Source organism: Rutilus rutilus, assembly GCF_951802725.1.
Source record: "Rutilus rutilus genome assembly, chromosome: 1".
NCBI lineage: Eukaryota > Metazoa > Chordata > Actinopteri > Cypriniformes > Leuciscidae > Rutilus > Rutilus rutilus.
Window position 1 is genome coordinate 31,101,118 of NC_140209.1, and position 22,501 is coordinate 31,123,618.

Genomic DNA, 22,501 nt, shown 5'->3' on the forward strand with positions numbered 1-22,501 from the left:
AAGCAGACTCGCTCCCTCGGTCAAAATCGAGGGAACGAGGGTCTGTCCATATAAACTTCCCTCGTCCACTTCACGAAGTGGAACGCACTTCAAAATGGCGGCAGGGATTCCCCCAAGGGGAAGTGCTTAGGGAAGTTCGCAAGTGCGTGTCTAAAAGTGGACTGGAATGCAGCACAGATCTACACATCATCATCAAAGTGTGCAAGCTTCCTCTAATCATGACGATGACATACATATCAGGCACGTGTTAAAAGCTGAGAATGTCAGCTTCCCAATCATATGTCAATCATACATCTAGTCCAATCAGATGCTGAAACAGCCGACGAATCAGTGGAGCAGATGGGCGGGATCACGACGTTGAGAGGCGCGTCATGTTTAGTGACAAGTGAATGGCTGTGACCATAGACTGTAAAAAAAGATGGACGACGCCCCTTCGCTCTCTTCCATTGATGAGAACTGAAGCCGCCAGAGTCCCGATATGGCGCTGACATATTGGAACTTGAGTCTGCGCAGTAGTGATCTCGGGACCAGACCTGCGCAGTCGTGAGCAGGAAGTAAAGCCGCGAAATCAACGCTCCGCCCTCACTCTCGCAGAATGCACTCAGGGAGAGTGGATTCTGCACACTTTTTTACAAATTGATTGCAGTACGACAAGAGGCTTGTTAAAATATAGTAAATACAATCTCCTCAGTCTTCCGAAGATCCCGAAAAAATGTCCGTTGGTGCTTCAGTGACTACTTCGCTCAGAGAACCTGTCAATCACAGCTGTCAATCATGACGTTACACCACCGCATCACGTAACTAACTAAAAGCCAACTTATTTTTGAAACGGACACTTGAACTTACATCAGCGTGATAAAAATGACAGCAAATGAAATAAACCACCTTTGGAAAAAAGATATTTGAAGTGTAATTTAATTGTTTAGTTGGTCTCACGTCCCGTTGAATAACACAGGGAGGCGGGACTTATAACCTATTACTAGGACCAGTCACCGGGGGGGCGATCGAGACGTTTTGGCTTCACTTTTGAGGGCTTGTGCGGCACGCTTGGCTGTGACAGAGACGAGTGAGGGAAGATTCGAGGGTATGTTTGTATTTTGTGAGCATTTTAGATTTAAAAATGGCATCTAGAGAGGGGAAAGCAATTAAAAAACAAATAAAACAAATAAAATTATGTCATTTGTCAAATTTTTATGCATTTATATATATATACCATGGAAACAACTGGTTTGTGTGTAATAAAAACAATTTACTTTGTGTTACAGCCGAGACACATCTGAGAGATGGGCCTGAGTCCTGAGACCTCAACACCCACCCTCATATTTCTATTTATGTTTTCAATTTATACAAGTGGTCTGTTTTAATAGACCATATAAAATCTACAAGACTGTTTTGTAAGTTATTAGTGTCTTTTGAAAGGAAAATAAAATGTTTGTACTTTTATTCACAAAACACAAACAATTTTAACGTCTCATTCCTTTATGCCATTTTGCATATTGTGTTTCTCAGGTACAAAGATTAAACCTGGATGAAAATGAAGGAAATCTATCAATAATCAAGTAAAGTATACTTTAGCATATATTAAAAGTAGGATTTTTGGGGTAATGTCCTTTGTAAAAACATTTTTTGCATTTGAGTATTTGAAAACTCCAAAGGACACATATAGGCGCTAAAATGACACTTTGCCTCCCTTCGGTTACATTTAAATAACTCTAGTTTAGAATTTGATAGAGAAAAAGTATTTTTTTCTGGTGATATCATCAGATCATGGATATAAATGTTATGTTCCAGGCTGTGCAGGGGATGTGAGCACTTTTCACACTCTTCCCACAGAACAGAACTGTCAACAGGCATGGTTGATGTTTATCTACAACAGGATTCCTCACCATTTTAATTCAAAGTGGTTAGTTTGCTCTGCCCATTTCACCACTGACAGTTTTCTAACCTGGGACAATATCAAGCAGGCTTCGCTCAGCCTTTGATACTGAAGGCAATTACAACTATATTGCCATTACAAACTGAAGGGTTACAAATTTTAAATCTATTTTAAATATGTTTTAGATCTGCTGATCCTACTCCCTTACATAACATCACATAAGAAAACTAAGAGTTGAACTGTGTGTGTGAATGTTACATAGTCTTAGTTCTCGTGACAATGTGTTGTTTATACCATTTGGGGAAGTCTTTAATCTTCCTACTGTGACCATTTGTTGTTTATACAATTTGGGGGGTACCATTATCTCAGTTGGGGGTAATTGCCTCTATTTGTCATCCCTAAAGGCTGTGTGTAAGTTCAGCACTTTTAAGGACAGCCCACTGAAATGCCTATAAAGAAACCATGTAAAGTTACGTTAGTTAGACTTGGAAGAACACTACAGACGACACACAGCGAAGATCCAAAATAAATCACTTCTGCTTATCCCAACGTCTCCTGGTCTTGCGTGGATGAAAGAAAACTTTACAATAGATGCTGCCGTGACTCAGATGGAGAAAAAAGGAAACTCAAAGAATTTTAAGCTCAAAGAACTGAATCTTGAAACTTCAAGCTCAACAAAAAATCTGACAAAGATTGCCAGACTGAATCTTGAAACTTCAAGCTCAAAGATCTCAACTAAGCTGACTGAGTTCCAGACGAAATTTTTCTGTACAACCAACGATTCGGTGAGTTTCACTCCATTCAAAGAACCAATGCAGACCAGTACAAATGTTTTTTCCTCTGCGTCGTTCAGAGAAGTAGTTAACAAACAGCTGTAGAGTTTGGTTAACTAAAGATAAGCCTCTAAAAAGTTTTTCTTTTAGAGATGAAATTTATCCTCTGTTGTTGGCAGGGAAGATTAACAGTTACATGTTAATATTGTGTGTATGCTCTTGCTAGAGAAGACCTATCTGTAAGCTAGAGAAAGTTTAGCATATGTGCTAATATTTTGGTTTATCCTTTGCTTCAGGCAGAGAAGAATTAGCTTTACGTGCTAGTTATTTTCTGTTGATCCTCTGTTCTTGTAGGCAGGGAAGATTTTAGCGTAAAGTGCTAGTAATTTGTGTTATCCTTTGCTCTGGGCAAGGAAGGTTAACAACAGCTGATGTGTTAACAAGTGTACCCTCTGTGTAGACACTAGAGAGAAGTTTTAGTGTTTTTTGATTGTGTGGTAACAAAGAAAACTCACAAAAATGTTTAGAAAAAATGCCAGACTGATCCCCACTACTGAAAAAGGTGGCCGTGCGGCTCCACTGTGGTCAGAAAGCGAATTTAAAACTTTGTTGGGAGAGCAAATGGACTCTATAGTGACGAAGTCCGTCATATTGGATTTGACAAAGAAATATGAGATTCATCCAGACAAAGCATGGTCAATGGAAGATTGTAAAAAGGTACTAGGAGCAAGTGTTCGCCAGAACAAGGTGAAAGCCATTATTTGTTGCCACAGAGAATTCGTTTTAGCAATAGCTACAGAACAGTCTAAACGCAACTCAGAGCTAGAAAAACAGAACAATGAGATCCGTGCTAGAATATCTTCTTTGACTAAGAAATTACACCGCAACAAAGACGCAGAAAAAACTGATGAGGGAGAATTTAGTCAGCCGGATAACATTTATCCTGACTTAGGAGGAGGCAAGGAGAAGATCTCAGGGAATTGAGGGAACTGAAAATGTTCCTGCCAACTCTTCTGTTGTCCAAATACAAGCTGTTGCCAAAGCGCTAGGACCTAAAGATATCGAGAGACTATCCCAGAGTTTACCCTCAGCACGCACAGAATTTTCTGAATTTAGAAGAGCATTGATCAGTAAAATGCGTCTTTACGACATGTCGTTGCCAGAAGTTACACAGCTGATGTCACAAATTCTAACTGAATCTGAATTCAACAATTTTGAGTCTGCTGTTACTTCCGAACTGCAACATGTCAGTAAAGGCGATTTGAGAGAAGGTGTTTTGAAAATCCTAAAGAATATCTTAGGACCCAAAATCGATTGGTCGAGAGTTACTAGCTGTGTACAAGAGAAAGAAGAAACTGTGAGTGAATATACTGAGAGGTTCTGTCAGGTAGCTGTAACGTACAGTGGAATAGTGGATGATTCCGAAAGTGTGTTAGCTGACAAAGGAGCTCTAATCCGAATTTGGGCAGATGGTCTTGTAGCTGAGTAGAGAACAGCCTTGCCATTCCTAGATATTACGTGGGCTAAAAGAACTCTCAGAAGTAACCTAGAAAGTTTAGCTATTTGGGAAAGAGATTCTGATGTCAAAGAGCAGTTTCTGTTAAGGTCAACTCAGAGAAGCCAAAGAAACGCAAAAGTCCTAGAGAAGCCAGTTGTTCTTACTGTGGCAAGCACGGACATTTTGGAAATGAGTGTAGGAAAAGCAAAAAGAACTTTAAAGAAGTTAACAAGGTTAATCAGCTTCTGTTTAGCCTGCTTGATATTCTGAAGCAGCCCCTCCCCTCCTCGTTAAACTCGTGGGGCAACTTGATACAGTGTTAACCATTTAGTGCTTAATTTCCCCAGTAACTCACAACAAAGATGAAAGACTTATTTTTGTTTAATAGAACAAAAGGAAAGTGACTGTCTCAGCCTTTGTTTGGGGGACATTAAGTAAGACTCACAGCCTTAAATGTTATGCCACAGAATATTGCAGTCAGACAACCATCCTCTGTTAATGATGTCTGCTAGGACTGATGTTTCACTGGAGAATGGAAATGTGCCAATTTTCTCACACACTCTACAGTGTGCACACAACACAGGGACAGAATAGGACAAGGACAAGTGAGGTGCCCTGGGAAGAACTGAACGCAACATGCGTTCGGGGGTGAACCCAGGGTGAAGACACTACCTCATAGGCCTTTCCCCATTTAGTCCATCCTTACCTCACTTGTCCATAGGTGTCAAATCAATTAAGATTAGGAAAAGAAAAAACACTATACGATCACAATGTTTACTTTGATAAGAGTTAGACGTAAAACCACTATACGATCAAATGACTTATGGAAGAATGAAGTCTATTCATGAATAACGCTGGTCAGCCGTTTCTTTGTTTTCTTGTGTTACAGGTATGTGTGTATGCCATGATGTCTTTGCAAGCGGAAACCTGGTGTAAAGCATCACCTCAGATTTCCATGAACATGAGGGACGAGTCATCAGAGCGACTCTACATGGGAAATGGACTCTACAGGAAACAGACTTCACAGCTATTCAGGCGCCATGGACTTTCTAGACTTCCACTCTTATGCTACATGGTTTTCTGTGTAATCATGTAGTTTATACGACATTTTACACCCTGCGTCGTATGTGTCAACAGTTATGGTTTTGAGAAGAACTATGACACTCATGTAAATCAAGGACACAACACAGAATAAGTTATATGTGCCTGTAATTTTTTTCAAGTTACAAGAATTAACTTTTAAGTGTCTAAATGTGTATTTTTGTGAGAGTTTTTAAGAACTCTCAAACGGGGGACTGAAGGGTTACAAATTTTAAATCTATTTTAAATATGTTTTAGATCTGCTGATCCTACTCCCTTACATAACATCACATAAGAAATCTAAGAGTTGAACTGTGTGTGTGAATGTTACATAGTCTTAGTTCTCGTCACAATGTGTTGTTTATACCATTTGGGGAAGTCTTTAATCTTCCTACTGTGACCATTTGTTGTTTATACAATTTGGGGGGTACCATTATCTCAGTTGGGGGTAATTGCCTCTATTGTCATCCCTAAAGGCTGTGTGTAAGTTCAGCACTTTTAAGGACAGCCCACTGAAATGTCTATAAAGAAACCATGTAAAGTTACGTTAGTTAGACTTGGAAGAACACTACAGACGACACACAGCGAAGATCCAAATAAATCACTTCTGCTTATCCCAACGTCTCCTGGTCTTGCGTGGATGAAAGAAAACTTTACAACAAATTGTAGAATTTAAAATAATCCAAGATATTTTAAATGAACAAAGATATTTGCTTGACTGTTTTTCTACCCCCTCTTTCAGAGACAATGACCATTTGGAGTTCCTAAGGCACAGAGGGGCTGATAGTGATCTAGGCTTGCAGGCCAAATGTTTGTACTTTGGGGGGTCGATGAATTGTCACACCTTTAGTACAGTGGTGGAAGTGTAATTATCTGATTGGTCAGTTTGAATGTCTCACAGTTGGGTTTTAGTCACATGGTCAAGGAAAGGATAAAAGAAGATTGTAACTGTTGCTCTGTCTCTTTGATGCTCTGGCTATCTTCTTCTCTGGGTCCCTTTCTTGGGGGCTCTTCTTTTCTTTGTCTCTCTCTATCTCTCTCTCTCTCTCTCTCTCTCTCTCTGAGCGGATGCTGTGAGTGAGTGGGCGGAGTCAGCGTGTGTGCCTGAGAGTGTTGCGGTGCGAGTGAGTCTATTCTTTCTTTCTTTCTTTTTACACTGTCCCTGTTTTGGGGTTTTTGGTTTAAAAATTGTTTGAAAAGAATACAAAGAAAGTTAAAGGAGTGGGGGTTTGAGGAACGCTGTTAACCAGCGCTTTGCTGGTTAGCAATGGCGGGTCCAAGCCAAACAAAGTTTGAGCAGCTTTCACGCAGGCACGGGATAAAACTCGCGCCTGTGATGAACTGCTCTGTGGAGGATTGTAGTTTGGCTGTGGGTAACGCTGTTGGTTTTAATAGCATAATATCTGCTTCTCGAATGAACAGTGCTGTGGTTATCTTCCTTGATACCATTGAGAATGTAAACAGTGTAGTGCAGACCGGAGTAGTAATTCAGGACACTTTTACTCCAGTAATACCGCTGGTTCAGCCGGCAAGAAAGATAACATTATCGAATGTACCACCTTTCATTAAAGATGAGCTCTTGATTAATGAATTGTCTAGGCATGGAAAAGTTGTCTCACAAATGAAAAGGATCCCATTAGGGTGTAAATCGCCTTTGCTTAAGCATGTTGTGTGTTTTAGACGGCAGCTACTTATGATTTTAAAGAGTGATTTGGATGAACTGAATGTGTCGTTTAAATTCAAAATTGACGGCTTTGATTACGTTGTATTTGTATCATCTGATACTATGAAGTGTTTTGGTTGTGGGCGAACAGGGCACGTTAGGCGTGCGTGTCCTGAGAGAGCAGATGAGTTAGACCCAGAGCCGGGGCCGAGCGGAGAAACCGCGCGCGATAACAGTAGCGCGATGGTGACGGAGGATTCTGTTAGTGAAGAAGATGATGATGGCAGTAATGCCGCGGGGCGAAATACAGAAAGTGGGGAGAAGGAAACTGATACAGTGTCTATTGTTGTTGTGGGGGGAAATACAGAAAATGTTGAGAAAAAACTGGTTACGGTGTCTACTGATGTTGTTAATGTGGCTGAGTGTATTGTGGAGGAGGAAGAGATGGTGACAGACATTGCTTGTGATGAAACACTTTTCAAAGTACCCAATACTAAGAGAAAGAGAAATAGGAAGAGTATGGAAACGGCTAAAATGAGCAGACAAACAAAAACAGAGTCTGATAAACTTGATACTGAAGGCAGGATGATTGATGATTCTGATGGTGAAGTAGTGGACAGTAGGACAGGACGAAGTCGACGCAGTGATTACAACTTTGACAAAATAAAATCATTCCTGCAAAGAACGAAAAATGTGAAAAATGTCCAGTTTGAGGATTTTTTTGCTGACCGCAGAATGTTTATTAACTCAGTGACAATGCTAATGAGAAGTGAAGGAGGGGAACAGTTTACAGTTCAAGAAATATACAGATTAAAGAAACTTGTTTCCAAACTGAAATTAGAAGTACAAACTGAAGATGGCTTCGAAACCACATAATCGCTGTTTTCCCATGTTTTTGTTTGGTTTATGTCCCCTCATACTATTTATTTTAATGAGTGTGATGAGGGTGAGCTCTCTTAATTTGAATGGAGCCCGAGATATACATAAAAGAGCAATGCTGTTTGAGCTTATCAGACAAAAGAATATTGATGTAACATTTGTCCAAGAAACACACAGTGACTGTATTAATGAAATTGACTGGAAAAAAGAGTGGGAGGGTGAAGTGTTTCTTACTCACATGAGCTCTACTAGAGGAGGGGTGGCAGTCCTTTTTGCTAAGAATTTCTCACCTATCTCATGTGAGGTTAAACATTTGATACCTGGCAGACTATTATTTTTAAGGGCTCAGTTTGAAAAATTTAAGGCTGTTTTTATTAATGTTTATGCCCCAACAAATGGTAATGAAAGAGTACTCTTTCTCAAAAATGTAAGTACAATTCTACAGAATTGTAGTTCTGATGATTTTTTGTTTTTGGGCGGGGACTTTAATTGTACAGGGAATTATAGTCTAGATCGGAATCATGTGGAACCTCATGCTGCTTCGAGTCGTGCTTTAAATGAACTGATTGAGACTCATAGTTTGTGATCTATGGAGGGATCTAAATAATAATGTAAGACAATACACGTGGTTGCATAATAGAGAGAATTTCATTTCCTTAGCCAGATTGGATAGATTTTATTGTTTTAAGCATCAGTTTAATGTTGTGAAAAGTTGTTTTATTACACCAACTGGTTTTTCTGATCATTGTCTAGTCACATGTAATGTTTTTATAACAAATGTGAAGCCAAAGAGTGCATATTGGCATTTTAACACTTCCCTGTTAAGTGATGTGAATTTTAGAGCTGTTTTTGTTTCTTTTTGGAATGATTTTAAATTAAGAAAACCATGCTTTGAAAATTTACGTCAGTGGTGGGACTGTGGAAAGGTTGAAGTGAAAGTACTTTGTCAACAGTATACTTTCAGTGTCTCTCGGGACATCACTAGATCAATGAAAAAACTTGAATCTGAAATAATGGAGGCACAAGGGTTAGCAGAGAATACTGGGGAGGGAAGACATATCGAGACACTTAAAACTAAGACATCTCTTCTGTCAGATTTGCTCGGCATTAAAGCAAAGGGGGCTTTGGTCCGATCTCGTTTTCAAAATTTAACGCAAATGGATGCCCCATCTAAGTTTTTCTTTAGTCTTGAAAAAAAGAACGGTCAGAGTCGCTATATTCACTCTTTACGCTCTGAAAACGGGCAGGAATTGACAAAGACATCTGAAATTAGAAAACGAGCTGTACAGTTCTATGAAAAATTGTATAGTAGTGAATATAGAAAGGACGAGGAGTTGTCTGCTTGCTTCTATGAAGGTCTGCCAAATGTCTTGGAGGACTCAAAGGCAGAGCTGGAGAGGCCTCTTTCGGAAGAGGAGCTTCTGAACGCTCTCAAGGGCATGGAGAGTGGAAAAGCTCCTGGGATGGATGGACTCCCAGCTGAGTTTTATAAAGAGTTTTGGGCTGTGCTGGGCGAGGACCTGCTGGCTGTCCTGAATGAAAGCTTGGCTGATGGCTCTTTGCCCCTGAGCTGTAGGAGAGCAGTGATCACATTGCTACCCAAAAAGGGTGATTTGCAGGAGATTAAGAACTGGAGACCTGTGAGTTTGCTTTGTTCTGATCTCAAAGTCCTTTCAAAGACTCTGGCTAATAGACTGAGAAAAGTGATGGGGCAGGTAATTCTTTTTGATCAGACATATTGTGTGCCGGGTAGGTCAATCACAGATAATGTCTGTCTCATACGGGATATTTTAAGTGTTTCGAGTCTTTTAGGGGTAAATTTGGGGTTTATCTCTATTGACCAAGAGAAGGCTTTCGATAGAGTTGAGCACCAGTATCTATGGGACACCCTAGAAGCTTTTGGTTTTAGTTCTGTTTTTGTTGATATGATTAAAGTGTTGTACCAGGACACTGAGAGTTTACTGAAGGTCAATGGTGGTTTGAGTGCCCCGTTTAAAGCTAGTAGAGGAATCAGACAAGGTTGTGCACTGTCTGGTATGCTTTACTCCTTAGCTATTGAACCAATGCTGAATAAATTAAGAGATAGGATTAAAGGTTTAACATTGAATCATGATATACAACATCAAATTTCAGCTTATGCCGATGATGTTATGGTTTTGGTAAATGGGCAACAAGACATTAATCAGCTGGTTTCTGTTGTTAATGATTTTGGAATAATTTCAGCTGCAAAAATTAATTGGGAGAAGAGTGAAGCACTGGCTGTTGGGAAATGGGAGGAAGGGATGCCAAAACTACCTGGTGGGATGAGTTGGAAGAAAGAAGGGTTAAAATATTTAGGAGTACATCTTGGGGATTTAAACACCCAACAAAAGAACTGGGAAGGGGTGATTGAAAAGATAGAAGGAAAATTGAAAAAATGGAAATGGATTCATTCTCAATTGTCATTTAGAGGGAGAGTTTTAATAATCAACAACTTGGTTGCCTCTACATTGTGGCATAGGTTATCTTGTGTGGACCCACCTGTTGGACTACTGTCCCGATTACAGGTAATCCTAGTGAATTTTTTTTGGGATTGTTTACACTGGGTTCCCCAAAGTGTGCTCTTTCTTCCGAAAGAAGAGGGAGGACAAGGCTTGGTGCACTTACCGAGCAGACATGCTACTTTTCGTCTGCAGTTTATTCAGAAATTTCTGACTGGCCCTGTTGAGCTTGTGTGGAGGAAGATGGCAAAAACGATTTTGCATACAGTAGACGGACTTGGACTGGATGCTGCGCTGTTTCTAATGGATGCTAAGCAACTACGATTTGCTGGAGTGCCTCGATTTTATTGTGAACTTTTCAAAGTGTGGGGACTTTTAAATGTTTGCAGACTGGAGGAGACCAATTCTTTGTTCTGGCTACTCGAAGAACCTCTAATCAGAGGAGCTCGCATGGATATTATGGGTGAGAATGTTCTGGGACTTACGCAGATACTGTGTGCTTCTAAAACTGTGGCATTGAGGCACATAGTTAACGTGGCTGGACCTGAGATGAATGATATAAATGCAGTAGCTACTATGTTGGGTCAGAGGTCAATGCGCCACACGCTAACCATAATGGATATGTGGAAAACAAGACTGACAAAGGAGGAATTGACTTTAATAAAGGATTTTAAGAATGGAAGAGTAACTCCGGACATTAGAGACCCTTTTCCAAAACTTGGGATTACACCAGACTTAAAAGAAATGTCAGGTCCTTTGTTGGATCTCAACGGACTGCAAGATTTAGATCTGAATGAAGTCGGAGGGAAAGTGATGTATAAATGCTTTGTAAAAGTTTTTAATAAAGGAACACTAAATGGGAGGGTTGATACAGTTTGGAGGGATAAGCTTGGGTTGAAAGAGGATATGAAACCTGTGTGGAGGGTGCTGTACAAACCACCATTGACCAAACGATCTGGTGACTTACAATGGCGAATATTGCATGGGGCTGTGGCTGTCAACGCTTTTGTTTCAGTCATTAATCCAGATACTGATGATAAATGTGTGTTTTGTGGATCTAGAGAAACTATTTTTCACTGTTATTTGGAGTGTAAAAGACTTCAAACGCTTTTTAATTTGTTGGATTTGTTATGTGGTAAATGTGGGGAAAAGTTTACTCCAGATGTTTTTATTGTAGGGGCAGGATACAATCAAAAGCAAAAGATTAAATGGCAGCTGCTTAATTTTCTGTTTGGACAGGCAAAGCTTGCAATTTATAAAACAAGGAAGAACAGAATAGAAAATAGTGGTGGTCATGAGATTACAGCCTTATTTAAAGCTTTTATTAAGTCAAGAATTGTTGTGGAGTTTAAGTATTACAAAGCAATGAATGACATAGAAACTTTCAAATTACAGTGGTGTTATAATTCTGTTTTTTGTACGGTTGTGGAGGAGGAGTTATTTTTTGAATTTGTGTGGATTTGAAATTGTTGTAATGTTTATTCTTTTGTATTATGATTGAATAAAGTTTGTTATTAAAAATCAAAAATCTCTCTCTCTCTCTCTCTCTCTCTCTCTCTCTCTCTCTCTCTCTCTCTCTCTCTCTCTCTCTCTCTCTTTAATTAATAATATAAGTTATCATCATCTCATACATATATTTTGTAACTATTTTAAGTGTAACCATAACCATATTTTGTCATTAAACCCTTTCAATTGCAACTACTGTACTAACTAGTTTTGATTTGGTATTGACTTTGAAGTGCTACATATTGCAATACAATATCGTCACTATCTATAGCAACGCTCTCCCACAAATATTAAGCTATTGTAACTGCACTTATTTCCGTCGTTGGTATAAGTGGCAGTGGGTGGTTAAAGACAAGAAATGTGCAGTTTTCTACCATCTTGCCAATAACGTTTCTTTAGTCATTCGGCAGTTCTTGCAGCTTGAACCACTGCAGGAATTCCACCTTTACAGCAGTGATCTCAAACTCAATTCCTGGAGGGCCACAGCTCTGCACAGTTTAGCTCCAACCAGCTCCAATTCACATCTGCAAGGAAGTTTCTAGTAATCCTGAAGACTTTGATTAGCTGGATCAGGTGTGTTTGATTAGGGTTGGAGCAAAACTGTGCAGAGCTGTGGCCCTCCAGGAATTGAGTTTGAGATCACTGCCCTACCGCAAGCAGTAATGTTAGTGATTTTTTCCACTTGACTGTTGAAGTCATTTCTGTTTAAATCTAAAGTTTCTAAGTGAGCTAACAATATTAACGATAATTTACCCTTTGTTGTCGAGAACGAACGCAAGATGCAAGTACAGTAATGTTAAGCTTAGCTAACTAGCAAGCTCCAAGTAACGAGCTAGTGATGTGTCGTTCATGAACGATTCATTCATTTTGTGTTGACCGCGCATGCGCCCAACATCCCATAGGTTCTGTACATGAAACAGAAATGATTAGTTCGAGACTTTGGGAGTTCAGGTTCGGCTCGACCGGGTCCTCCGAGTCTGTCGTTCTTCCTCTCAGTGCCATAAAGACTATGCTGTCAGTACCGGAAAGAGAAATGATTAGTTCATCTGGATCGGGTTCGGCCAAGTCAATGGGCCCTATTTTAACGATCTGAAACGCAAGTGTCAAAGCGCAAAGCGCAAGTAACTGTGTGGGCGGGTCTTGGCGCTGTTGCTATTTTCCCGGCGGGATAAATTACTCTTGCGCCAGGCGCAAATCTAAAATGGGTTGGTCTGAAGTAGCTTCATTATTCATAGGTGTGGTTTGGGCGTAACGTGAAATAAACCAATCAGAGCGTCATCTCACATTCCCTTTAAGAGCAGACGCGCTTTTTCTAAAGCGGATTCCTATTGTAACGGCGGATTTGCCAGGCGCGCGCCAGGAGCGGTTCACAGCCGAGGAGAGCAACGCTCTCGTCAGGGACGTTGGGGATGGAGAAACCCACCCAAATTAACTTTGGTTAAAAAGGCGTATGATAATTTGGGTAAATGTGTAAGCTAGATGTATGCTTTTATAATAAATTGTCTATCTATCTATCTATCTATCTATCTATCTATCTATCTATCTATCTATCTATCTATCTATCTATCTATCTATCTATCTATCTATCTATCTATCTATCTATCTATCTATGTCTGTCTGTCTGTCTGTCTGTCTATCTATCTATCTATCTACCTATCTATCAATCTATCATAATAATGTATGATTTGCAAAAATGAAAACTGCTGCTTCTGTGTAGATGAGAGAATCAAAGTGTATGCGCGTTGTGCACACTTCATTGATTATGGCCAAGCATGCGCCCTTAAAATAGCATATGAATAACATGCGCAACGCGCCACTGACTTTAAACTATTTTTTCCTGGTTAGTAGCGCAATTGTTTTCTAAACCTGCAAAATAGCATGAAGGAACGTTTGCGCTGGAACACGCCTCCTTTTTTGCGCTGAACCGCCCAGGGAGCGCAAGTTCATTCCCTAGTTTAGCGACGTGCTTCTGTGGAGTGAAAAGCGCGCTTTGCGCGGGTGCAAAATAGGAATGATACATGCGTCGGTGTACAAAGTCAATTGCGCTGGGTGCAAGATAGGGCCCTGAGTCTTTCGTTCTTCCTGTCAGTCCCATAGATGATGTTATAAACAGTTTAATAAGTGCATCGGATGAAAGGGAAAACAATAATTTAAAACTCTAATCATTGTGAAAACGATTTTAAATTAATATAATACATATCTCTCCATAAACAGATTCAGATACAGTGAAGTGAAACTGATGGAGAAGTAGGTACAGTAAGTGAATATCCAAAATTTCAGGTACCTCAGCTGTGAGATGTAGGGCAGACACTGAAGGAAACTCTTCATTTCACTCTCTTCCTCTGAACATCCTCTCAGCTCTACTGGTTTCTTCTTTGTCTGGAGTTTCAGCACTTCCAGGAGGACGGAGGTCTTTCTCTGTGAGAGATCTATGATCCAGACATCAGGTGACTGGAAAACTGACTGTAATGCTGGAAGGAAACTCCTGCCTGTTTGAGTCTCATAGTTCTTCACATGTGAGTAAAGATCCAGCAGGAAATCACTCTGTTTAATTCTGTCAGTGTTTTGATAAAGAAAAGATGTGTAGGTCTCTTGATAAGGAAAAGATGTGTAGGTGCAGACTGATGATAACAGGTTCAGCTTCTGCTCTCCTGTCTGTGTCTCAGTCTCTGCTGCTTTAATCAAGAGTCTCAGAAGAAATCTGCTTTGAACACTTTCATTCAGATTAGAGAATCTGTAACAAAATGGAAATGAGAAATGTGAATAAATAGAAATATCACAGAACTTATTATAACTATGACTTGACTAAATAATACAAATTAAAATAATGTGTTTGTTTCCTGTTTTCTGCTCACATTGTTGTAAACACTTTAGACAGAGAATCAAATTAGTCATTTAATACTGACAGAGCAATTAACACTTCACATTTACATTACATTTAATCATTTAGCAGACGCTTTTATCCAAAGCAACTTACAAATGAGGAGAGCAATAGAAGCAGTGAAACTAACAATAGGACAACAATATGTAAGTGCTGTGATGATTTCTAGTTTAGTCTAACACAGTATGTGTAATATTTTTTTATATATCTAGGCCTTAAAAAAAAAAAAAAAAAAATATATATATATATATATATATATAGTAGAAGAGAATAGAAAAGAAAGTGTTAGTATTAATGGATTAAGTGTTGCAGAAAAAGATACGTCTTCATTCGTTTCTTGAAAATGGCTACGGACTCGGCAGCGCGGGTTGAGTTCGGCAGGACATTCCACCAGCAGGGAACAGTCAAGGAAAAGGTCAGTGAAAGTGATTTTGTGTCTCTCTGATATGCACCACGAGTCGATGTTCACTTGCAGAACGCAAGTTTCTGGATGGCACGTAAGTCTGGAGTAATGAGTTTAGGTAAAAGGGAGCAGAGCCAGTGGTTGGAGATGGTCCTCACTGCAGAACACAAAATCCCACCTTACATATACCAAAACCTACCCATCTCCACCCCCTGATCCCTAAACCCACCCCTAAACCTACCAATATCCACCCCTTATATCTGGATCCAACCAGTGCAGTTTTGTGAGGAGAGGAGTGACGTGTGCTCTCTTCGGCTCCCTCTAGCTGCAGCATCTGGATCAGTTGCAGAGGTTTGACAGTGCAAGCTGGAAGGGAACATTACAATAGTCCTGTCTGGACAGAACAAGTGCTTGGACAAGGAGTTGTGTATCATGCTCTGATAGGAAGGGCATGATCCTCCAAATGTTGTGTACAAAATTCCCCGCCTCACGCATGCGCAAGTCGAACTTGTTCAGACTTGTCTGATGCATGAGCAAAAAGTTTCATTCGGCAGCGTCCAGTACCAAAGTTATACAGAGTTTTCCTGGCATTGTTTATTTTCTAAAAGTCTCTTTTTTTTTTCTTGTGTGGTATTGATGTGTGTTCTATCACGTAAGTACGTAAGTAAAAATTGCCATTGTACATGTTTTTCAGAGAGTGTCAGAGTGTGATTCAGTTTATTTTACCTCAAAAATATAATTGTGTCAATATACACACAATCGGCGCAATGCTCACGTATTCAACGGATCATCCAGTTATATTTTATCAACAATGTTTACTCATTTGGGAAAGGTTGTTGCTTGTCATATGTTGAATAAAATATTTATCCAATATCTTATCAGCATATTAGTAATGTTACAAAGAGCGCAGGGGAGTGCTAGAGCAGCGCACACACTTTCATAATCGGACACCTCTTGTTAGTGGCAGCAGCGGCAGTTTAATGTAGCTGCATTTATAGCCCATATAATTCAATAAGCTCTGGTTTGCTGTTACTTCATACAACTTTAACTTCTCCATGTATATTTATACAGGTATTATGTGTGTATATTCTGTCATGTCATATTATCATTTATATTTATCATCCTAAATTTGTTCTCTCACAGAAACCACTTTTGTGTGTATATCCACGCAAACCTTTAATTGTATGGCCTAATAAATATGGAGAATGGGCAAGTTCTCTCTAGCTGCAGGTCATTCTAACCAAAGAATTAGGCCAGTTGAGTTCCAACCATCCCACTGCGCGCAGAATATCCCACATGTTGTATAAGGCAAATCTGCAGGATCAGCCAGTTCTAGCAATGAACTTTATAATGAATCAATTTTTCACCAAATATATTTGAAAAAGTATTTACCATCTTACTTTTTTTACTTAATTCTTAAAGTGTTTAAATATTGAACAACATTATGTGTCCTGAAATGATCAACTTACATTTTAGACTATTTTCCTAAGCTCAGCAAAACAATGGACTCTATTCAATTTATCATATATAAACTACTCCAAATCATTTCATCTATTTTCTATGCTGTGTAAAGTCATAATATCTCAATAATTTGTATTAAATTACTACATTACACAGCCTACAGTTATATTCAGAGGGGAGCATTTCTATTATTTTGATTATACCAGACAATGGAAAAAACTGCTAAACCCAAACAATTAATGGAGAAAAAAAAAACTGCTAAAACCAAACAATTAATGGAGAAAAATGTGCTTTCTGAATGTAAGTGACAAAAAGAGAAAGACGCTATTTGGTTCAACAGTCGTGGACAGATTATTTACCTTTTATTTTGTTCAACTTGATTTTTTTTATTGCATATTGATTTAAAATAGTCATTGGTTTTAAAAAGTCAAATTTCTAAACTTTTGACGTATTGAATTTGTCCTTACTGATTGTAATATAGTATTTTACATATTGATGTCTGCATTGAATTGTGTTGTGAATCCAAACTTTCACTAGCTGTATTAAAAATTAACATAGTAAATTAGCAACGTTTTTCCAAATTACATCCCAATCCAAAACATCCATAAACAAAATAAAATTTCTTATAAATGCCTTCCTAAAACATGTTTAATGATGAAAAAAGAAATAACACCATGAATATCAATGTCTGGGTCTCTGAGGGTTAAATCAACAATCAAAAGCATGTAAGTTCAGGTACCTCAGCTGTGAGATGTAGGGCAGACACTGAAGGAAACTCTTCATTTCACTCTCTTCCTCTGAACATCCTCTCAGCTCTACTGGTTTCTTCTTTGTCTGGAGTTTCAGCACTTCCAGGAGGACGGAGGTCTTTCTCTGTGAGAGATCTATGATCCAGACATCAGGTGACTGGAAAACTGACTGTAATGCTGGAAGGAAACTCCTGCCTGTTTGAGTCTCATAGTTCTTCACATGTGAGTAAAGATCCAGCAGGAAATCACTCTGTTTAATTCTGTCAGTGTTTTGATAAAGAAAAGATGTGTAGGTCTCTTGATAAGGAAAAGATGTGTAGGTGCAGACAGATGATAACAGTTTCAGCTTCTGCTCTCCTGTCTGAGTCTCAGTCTCTGCTGCTTTAATCAAGAGTCTCAGAAGAAATCTGCTTTGAACACTTTCATTCAGATTAGAGAATCTGTAACAAAATGGAAATGAGAAATGTGAATAAATAGAAATATCACAGAACTTATTATAACTATGACTTGACTAAATAATACAAATTAAAATAATGTGTTTGTTTCCTGTTTTCTGCTCACATTGTTGTAAACACTTTAGACAGAGAATCAAATTAGTCATTTAATACTGACAGAGCAATTAACACTTCACATTTACATTACATTTAATCATTTAGCAGACGCTTTTATCCAAAGCAACTTACAAATGAGGAGAGCAATAGAAGCAGTGAAACTAACAATAGGACAACAATATGTAAGTGCTGTGATGATTTCTAGTTTAGTCTAACACAGTATGTGTAATATTTTTTTATATATCTAGGCCTTAAAAAAAAAAAATATATATATATATATATATATATATATATATATATATATATATATATAGTAGAAGAGAATAGAAAAGAAAGTGTTAGTATTAATGGATTAAGTGTTGCAGAAAAAGATACGTCTTCATTCGTTTCTTGAAAATGGCTACGGACTCGGCAGCGCGGGTTGAGTTCGGCAGGACATTCCACCAGCAGGGAACAGTCAAGGAAAAGGTCAGTGAAAGTGATTTTGTGTCTCTCTGATATGCACCACGAGTCGATGTTCACTTGCAGAACGCAAGTTTCTGGATGGCACGTAAGTCTGGAGTAATGAGTTTAGGTAAAAGGGAGCAGAGCCAGTGGTTGGAGATGGTCCTCACTGCAGAACACAAAATCCCACCTTACATATACCAAAACCTACCCATCTCCACCCCCTGATCCCTAAACCCACCCCTAAACCTACCAATATCCACCCCTTATATCTGGATCCAACCAGTGCAGTTTTGTGAGGAGAGGAGTGACGTGTGCTCTCTTCGGCTCCCTCTAGCTGCAGCATCTGGATCAGTTGCAGAGGTTTGACAGTGCAAGCTGGAAGGGAACATTACAATAGTCCTGTCTGGACAGAACAAGTGCTTGGACAAGGAGTTGTGTATCATGCTCTGATAGGAAGGGCATGATCCTCCAAATGTTGTGTACAAAATTCCCCGCCTCACGCATGCGCAAGTCGAACTTGTTCAGACTTGTCTGATGCATGAGCAAAAAGTTTCATTCGGCAGCGTCCAGTACCAAAGTTATACAGAGTTTTCCTGGCATTGTTTATTTTCTAAAAGTCTCTTTTTTTTTTCTTGTGTGGTATTGATGTGTGTTCTATCACGTAAGTACGTAAGTAAAAATTGCCATTGTACATGTTTTTCAGAGAGTGTCAGAGTGTGATTCAGTTTATTTTACCTCAAAAATATAATTGTGTCAATATACACACAATCGGCGCAATGCTCACGTATTCAACGGATCATCCAGTTATATTTTATCAACAATGTTTACTCATTTGGGAAAGGTTGTTGCTTGTCATATGTTGAATAAAATATTTATCCAATATCTTATCAGCATATTAGTAATGTTACAAAGAGCGCAGGGGAGTGCTAGAGCAGCGCACACACTTTCATAATCGGACACCTCTTGTTAGTGGCAGCAGCGGCAGTTTAATGTAGCTGCATTTATAGCCCATATAATTCAATAAGCTCTGGTTTGCTGTTACTTCATACAACTTTAACTTCTCCATGTATATTTATACAGGTATTATGTGTGTATATTCTGTCATGTCATATTATCATTTATATTTATCATCCTAAATTTGTTCTCTCACAGAAACCACTTTTGTGTGTATATCCACGCAAACCTTTAATTGTATGGCCTAATAAATATGGAGAATGGGCAAGTTCTCTCTAGCTGCAGGTCATTCTAACCAAAGAATTAGGCCAGTTGAGTTCCAACCATCCCACTGCGCGCAGAATATCCCACATGTTGTATAAGGCAAATCTGCAGGATCAGCCAGTTCTAGCAATGAACTTTATAATGAATCAATTTTTCACCAAATATATTTGAAAAAGTATTTACCATCTTACTTTTTTTACTTAATTCTTAAAGTGTTTAAATATTGAACAACATTATGTGTCCTGAAATGATCAACTTACATTTTAGACTATTTTCCTAAGCTCAGCAAAACAATGGACTCTATTCAATTTATCATATATAAACTACTCCAAATCATTTCATCTATTTTCTATGCTGTGTAAAGTCATAATATCTCAATAATTTGTATTAAATTACTACATTACACAGCCTACAGTTATATTCAGAGGGGAGCATTTCTATTATTTTGATTATACCAGACAATGGAAAAAACTGCTAAACCCAAACAATTAATGGAGAAAAAAAAAAACTGCTAAAACCAAACAATTAATGGAGAAAAATGTGCTTTCTGAATGTAAGTGACAAAAAGAGAAAGACGCTATTTGGTTCAACAGTCGTGGACAGATTATTTACCTTTTATTTTGTTCAACTTGATTTTTTTTATTGCATATTGATTTAAAATAGTCATTGGTTTTAAAAAGTCAAATTTCTAAACTTTTGACGTATTGAATTTGTCCTTACTGATTGTAATATAGTATTTTACATATTGATGTCTGCATTGAATTGTGTTGTGAATCCAAACTTTCACTAGCTGTATTAAAAATTAACATAGTAAATTAGCAACGTTTTTCCAAATTACATCCCAATCCAAAACATCCATAAACAAAATAAAATTTCTTATAAATGCCTTCCTAAAACATGTTTAATGATGAAAAAAGAAATAACACCATGAATATCAATGTCTGGGTCTCTGAGGGTTAAATCAACAATCAAAAGCATGTAAGTTCAGGTACCTCAGCTGTGAGATGTAGGACAGACACTGAAGGAAACTCATCACTTCACTCTCTTCCTCTGAACATCCTCTCAGCTCTACTGGTTTCTTCTTTGTCTGGAGTTTCAGCACTTCCAGGAGGACGGAGGTCTTTCTCTGTGAGAGATGTATGATCCAGACATCAGGTGACTGGAAAACTGACTGTAATGCTGGAAGGAAACTCCTGCCTGTTTGAGTCTCATAGTTCTTCACATGTGAGTAAAGATCCAGCAGGAAATCACTCTGTTTAATTCTGTCAGTCTTTTGATAAGGAAAAGATGTGTAGGTCTCTTGATAAGGAAAAGATGTGTAGGTGCAGACTGATGATAACAGGTTCAGCTTCTGCTCTCCTGTCTGTGTCTCAGTCTCTGCTGCTTTAATCAAGAGTCTCAGAAGAAATCTGTTTCGAACACTTTCATTCAGATTAGAGAATCTGTAACAAAATGGAAATGAGAAATGTGAATAAACAGAAATATCACAGAACTTATTATAGCTATGACTTGACTAAATAATACAAATTAAAATAATGTGTTGTTTGTTTCCTGTTTTCAGCTCACCATGTTGTAAACACTTGAAAAAAAAGCACATTCAATTAGTCATTAAATACTTGTTGTAAAGTTTTCTTTCTTCAAAGCAGAGACCAGGAGACTTGAGATGGATCTTATAAGCAGAAGAGATTTATTCTTCCAAGTAGTCTGTAGTTCATCATCATCATCAAGACTAACTCAATACAGTTGCCTGGCAAATTTATAGATATTTAGGGGGAGGGATTTACATTGAGGTTCAACAATGCATGCAAATTAGGTATACAGGTTAAGGAACCTGCCCCAGACCCCAGCGTGTTACCCATCCTAATTCAATCAGCATAACAGTCTATTGCATTGCAAATTGCATAGACAAAGCATTCGTGTGCTAATCCCATCAGTCTGAGTGATACTGGGACTCAAAGAGCCATTAAAGACAATAAGGATAAAGTCAATTCAACCTAACTATTCAACGTCTGGGCTCCGAAAGGTGAGAATCTCAGTGATCTGATTCATTTAAAACACAATAGAGAAAACAGGTCCGGCAGGAAAGGAGACTCTTGATACCATTATCCTAACCTAACCTTAAAATGCTAACTTCAATATACTCAACTTTTACTGTTGCAAACTAAATTAAACATTTAATAAAATATGTAATCCAACATACTGAAAGAGTAATTAACACTTTATAATGAATACATTTTTCCCCAAATATATTTTAAAAGTATTTACCATCTCACTTTTTTACTTAAAGGGGACATATCATGCTAAATCCACTTTTTTAGCCCTTAAATGCATTTTGTTGTATAGTTGGAGTGTTTAGAAGTACCGAAAAGTTTAAATTATTCTCTTCAGGTGCTTCGTTGATATCTTTATATTCTGTTTTGGTCATATTTTTCAACCGGTTCAGATTTTTCTGTCATCTATGACGCTTTTTCAACTATTATGTCACAGTATTTGCAGCGGAACTGCCAAATAAGGACACTGACTTCCAGCCCAACACTTCCAGCAATCCGCCATTTTTATTTCTCGCTGCAATTTTGTAGTCCAAGCTAAAGGATGCAGAAGTTACGAGAGGGTAAGTTAAAATGTTCGGTACCCTTGGCATAGGGTACATATTTGTACCCTTGTGATTTGTACCTTAAGAGACCAGTCTTGTACCTGTGGTGACAATTTTTTACCTTTATTTAACAGTACAAAAATGGACCCTTCAAAAATGGTACAAAATTGGCTTTGACAGGGTACAATCATTGACTATAATGAGATATATATTACACACACGCAGAAGTAAAATAAAAATGTACTAAATGGTTTTCGTTTTCACATTTTCCAACATTTCATTTTAAACTCACTGTCTAACTCTGACATATAAATTATCATTTGAGTAAATGTCATTTGCCTGAAAGTCCATTTCATCTCCTTTCATCTCGACGCCGGTTACTTCCATGCCTGCTTCTGATATTTTCTGAAGGACCTCCTCGGTTGAAAGCCCTGTAAGAACCA

General features: G+C 38.4%; 2 protein-coding genes across 2 annotated transcripts in view; both read right to left on the reverse strand.

Moving 5' to 3' along the window:
* The window catches only part of LOC311304591 (uncharacterized protein), a gene marked incomplete at its 5' end in the record, with an annotated part of 52,662 nt that extends 34,072 nt beyond the window's left edge, over positions 1–18,590 (reverse strand). The window contains 3 exons of the mRNA XM_084431709.1: positions 14,040–14,489; positions 17,240–17,689; positions 18,508–18,590. Of these exons, the coding sequence (XP_084287835.1) occupies positions 14,040–14,489; positions 17,240–17,689; positions 18,508–18,590 (983 nt within the window). The remainder of the gene's footprint in view (positions 1–14,039; positions 14,490–17,239; positions 17,690–18,507) is intronic.
* Positions 18,591–20,349: 1,759 nt separating this feature from the next.
* LOC311306253 (uncharacterized protein) overlaps positions 20,350–22,501 on the reverse strand; it is a 105,815-nt gene continuing 103,663 nt past the window's right edge. The window contains exon 9 of the mRNA XM_084434574.1: positions 20,350–20,907. Coding sequence (XP_084290700.1) covers positions 20,427–20,907 — 481 coding nt within the window. The 3' untranslated portion in view covers positions 20,350–20,426. The remainder of the gene's footprint in view (positions 20,908–22,501) is intronic.